This window comes from Bison bison, unplaced genomic scaffold (genome assembly GCF_000754665.1).
Source record: "Bison bison bison isolate TAMUID 2011002044 unplaced genomic scaffold, Bison_UMD1.0 scf7180017864063, whole genome shotgun sequence".
NCBI lineage: Eukaryota > Metazoa > Chordata > Mammalia > Artiodactyla > Bovidae > Bison > Bison bison.
Window position 1 is genome coordinate 4,683,639 of NW_011494635.1, and position 1,648 is coordinate 4,685,286.

A 1,648-nucleotide genomic window follows, 5' to 3' on the forward strand; every position below is an offset into this window, starting at 1 on the left:
GCCCACCCTGCAGGACGGGGGCTGGACAGCCCCAGAGAGAACAGGAACGCTGGCCACAGCCCTCCCGGTTCTCAGGGCTGTGGGAGGCTCCCCTCCCCTCCCCACACTGGTCTCTAAATTTGGAGAAGTTGTCTTGAGCCCCCCATCTTGAGCTTGGCTGGACGTGAGAGTGCCATGGGCACTGTGCTCTGCTGTTGGGGTGGGCGAGGCCCCGCCACGTTGGTTCTCTGCAGCCTTTCCTGGGGCTGGCCCGCCTCTCCAGTTCCTGTATTTCTTGTCAGTCTGCAGTCCGCTGTCCCTCCCTGGGAGGAGGATCTCGCCCCGGGACATGGGGTGGGTGGGGAGTGTCCTCCTCCCTTTGCTGGGATGCACAGAAAAGGAGGGAGTTCCCAGCAGTGGCAAGGCTGCCGCCTGAGCTGTGTTCTCAGACACACACAGCTTTGGTCCCGAGCTGGTCCCAGCTCTGACGTGAGCCCCTCCGGTGGGTTGGCAGTGAGCTGGCAAGCTCCGTAGCAGGTGCGAGCGACATGGCAGAAAAGCTGTCCGAAGAGCAGGTGGCGGAGTTCAAGGAGGCCTTTGACAGGTTCGACAAGAACAAGGATGGCACCATCAGTGTGCAGGAGCTGGGCACTGTGATGCAGGAGGTGGGCCTGAAGCTGTCAGAGGCTGAGCTGAAGAAGCTCATCTCCCAGCTGGACACGGACAAGAATGGCAGCATCAGCTTCCAGGAGTTCCTGGAGGCCATGGCCGCAGGGCTTCAGACCTCAGACACGGAGGGACTGAGGGAAATCTTCCGTGCCTTTGACCAGGACGACGATGGCTACATCAGCGTGGACGAGCTCAGGCAGGCCACGTCCCAGCTGGGGGAGAAGGTGTCTCAGGACGAGCTGGACGCCATGATCCGGGAGGCGGACGTGGACCAAGACGGCCGGGTGAACTATGAGGAATTCGTGCGCATCCTCACCCAGAACTGAGGTCCCCCACCCCCTGCCTGCTCTGCTGCCCCCTGCCTCTGCCTGACTCTGGTTCCACTGCCTGGTCAGGCCCTGCTTCCATGTGGGGACAGTTGGTGGTGGGCAGGAGGGGCTTCCCCGTCGCCTGGGGTCTGATCTGCCCGGCCAGACGGAGAGTGCTTGAGAGACCGGGGTGCTCCTTACCTTGCAGAGCTGTTGTGAGGAGACCCAAAGTGATGCGCCTGTTGGAATAAAGGGATGTGAGCTCCAAGGTGTATGACTGTGCTTGAATGGGGGTAGAGGGGGGCTGGGGAGGGTGGGGTTTGGGTGGGGTCGTTGAAGGGCCCCAGCGGGGGCACGTGGGGTTCCCTTGAGCCTCTCCCCATTCCACTCAGCCCTAATGGGGGACCCTAGGACTCCAGGCAGAGAAGGCAATGGCACCCCACTCAGGTATTCTTGCCTGGAAAATCCCATGGATGGAGGAGCTTGGTAGGCTGCAGTCCATGGGGTCGCGAAGAGTCAGACACGACTGAGCGACTTCACTTTCACTTTCATGCATTGGAGAAGGAAATGGCAACCCACTCCAGTGTTCTTGCCTGGAGAATCCCAGGGATGGGGGAGCCTGGTGGGCTGCCGTCTATGGGGTCGCACAGAGTCGGACACGACTGAAGCGACTTAGCAGCAGCAGCAGCAGC

The 1,648-nt window shown here is 61.4% G+C and overlaps 1 protein-coding gene across 1 annotated transcript; it reads left to right on the plus strand.

Moving 5' to 3' along the window:
• The first annotated feature begins 394 nt into the window (after positions 1-394).
• On the plus strand, positions 395-1,224 carry CALML5 (calmodulin-like 5). Its single transcript, XM_010836373.1, has one exon. It carries the CDS (start codon positions 528-530, stop codon positions 972-974), a length of 447 nt encoding a protein of 148 aa, XP_010834675.1. The 5' UTR covers positions 395-527; the 3' UTR covers positions 975-1,224.
• The last annotated feature ends 424 nt before the right edge of the window (positions 1,225-1,648 follow it).

Bases quoted from the DNA above. Each gene is read 5' to 3' on its own strand.
- CALML5 (XM_010836373.1), top strand. From the start codon at position 528: ATGGCAGAAAAGCTGTCCGAAGAGCAGGTGGCGGAGTTCAAGGAGGCC.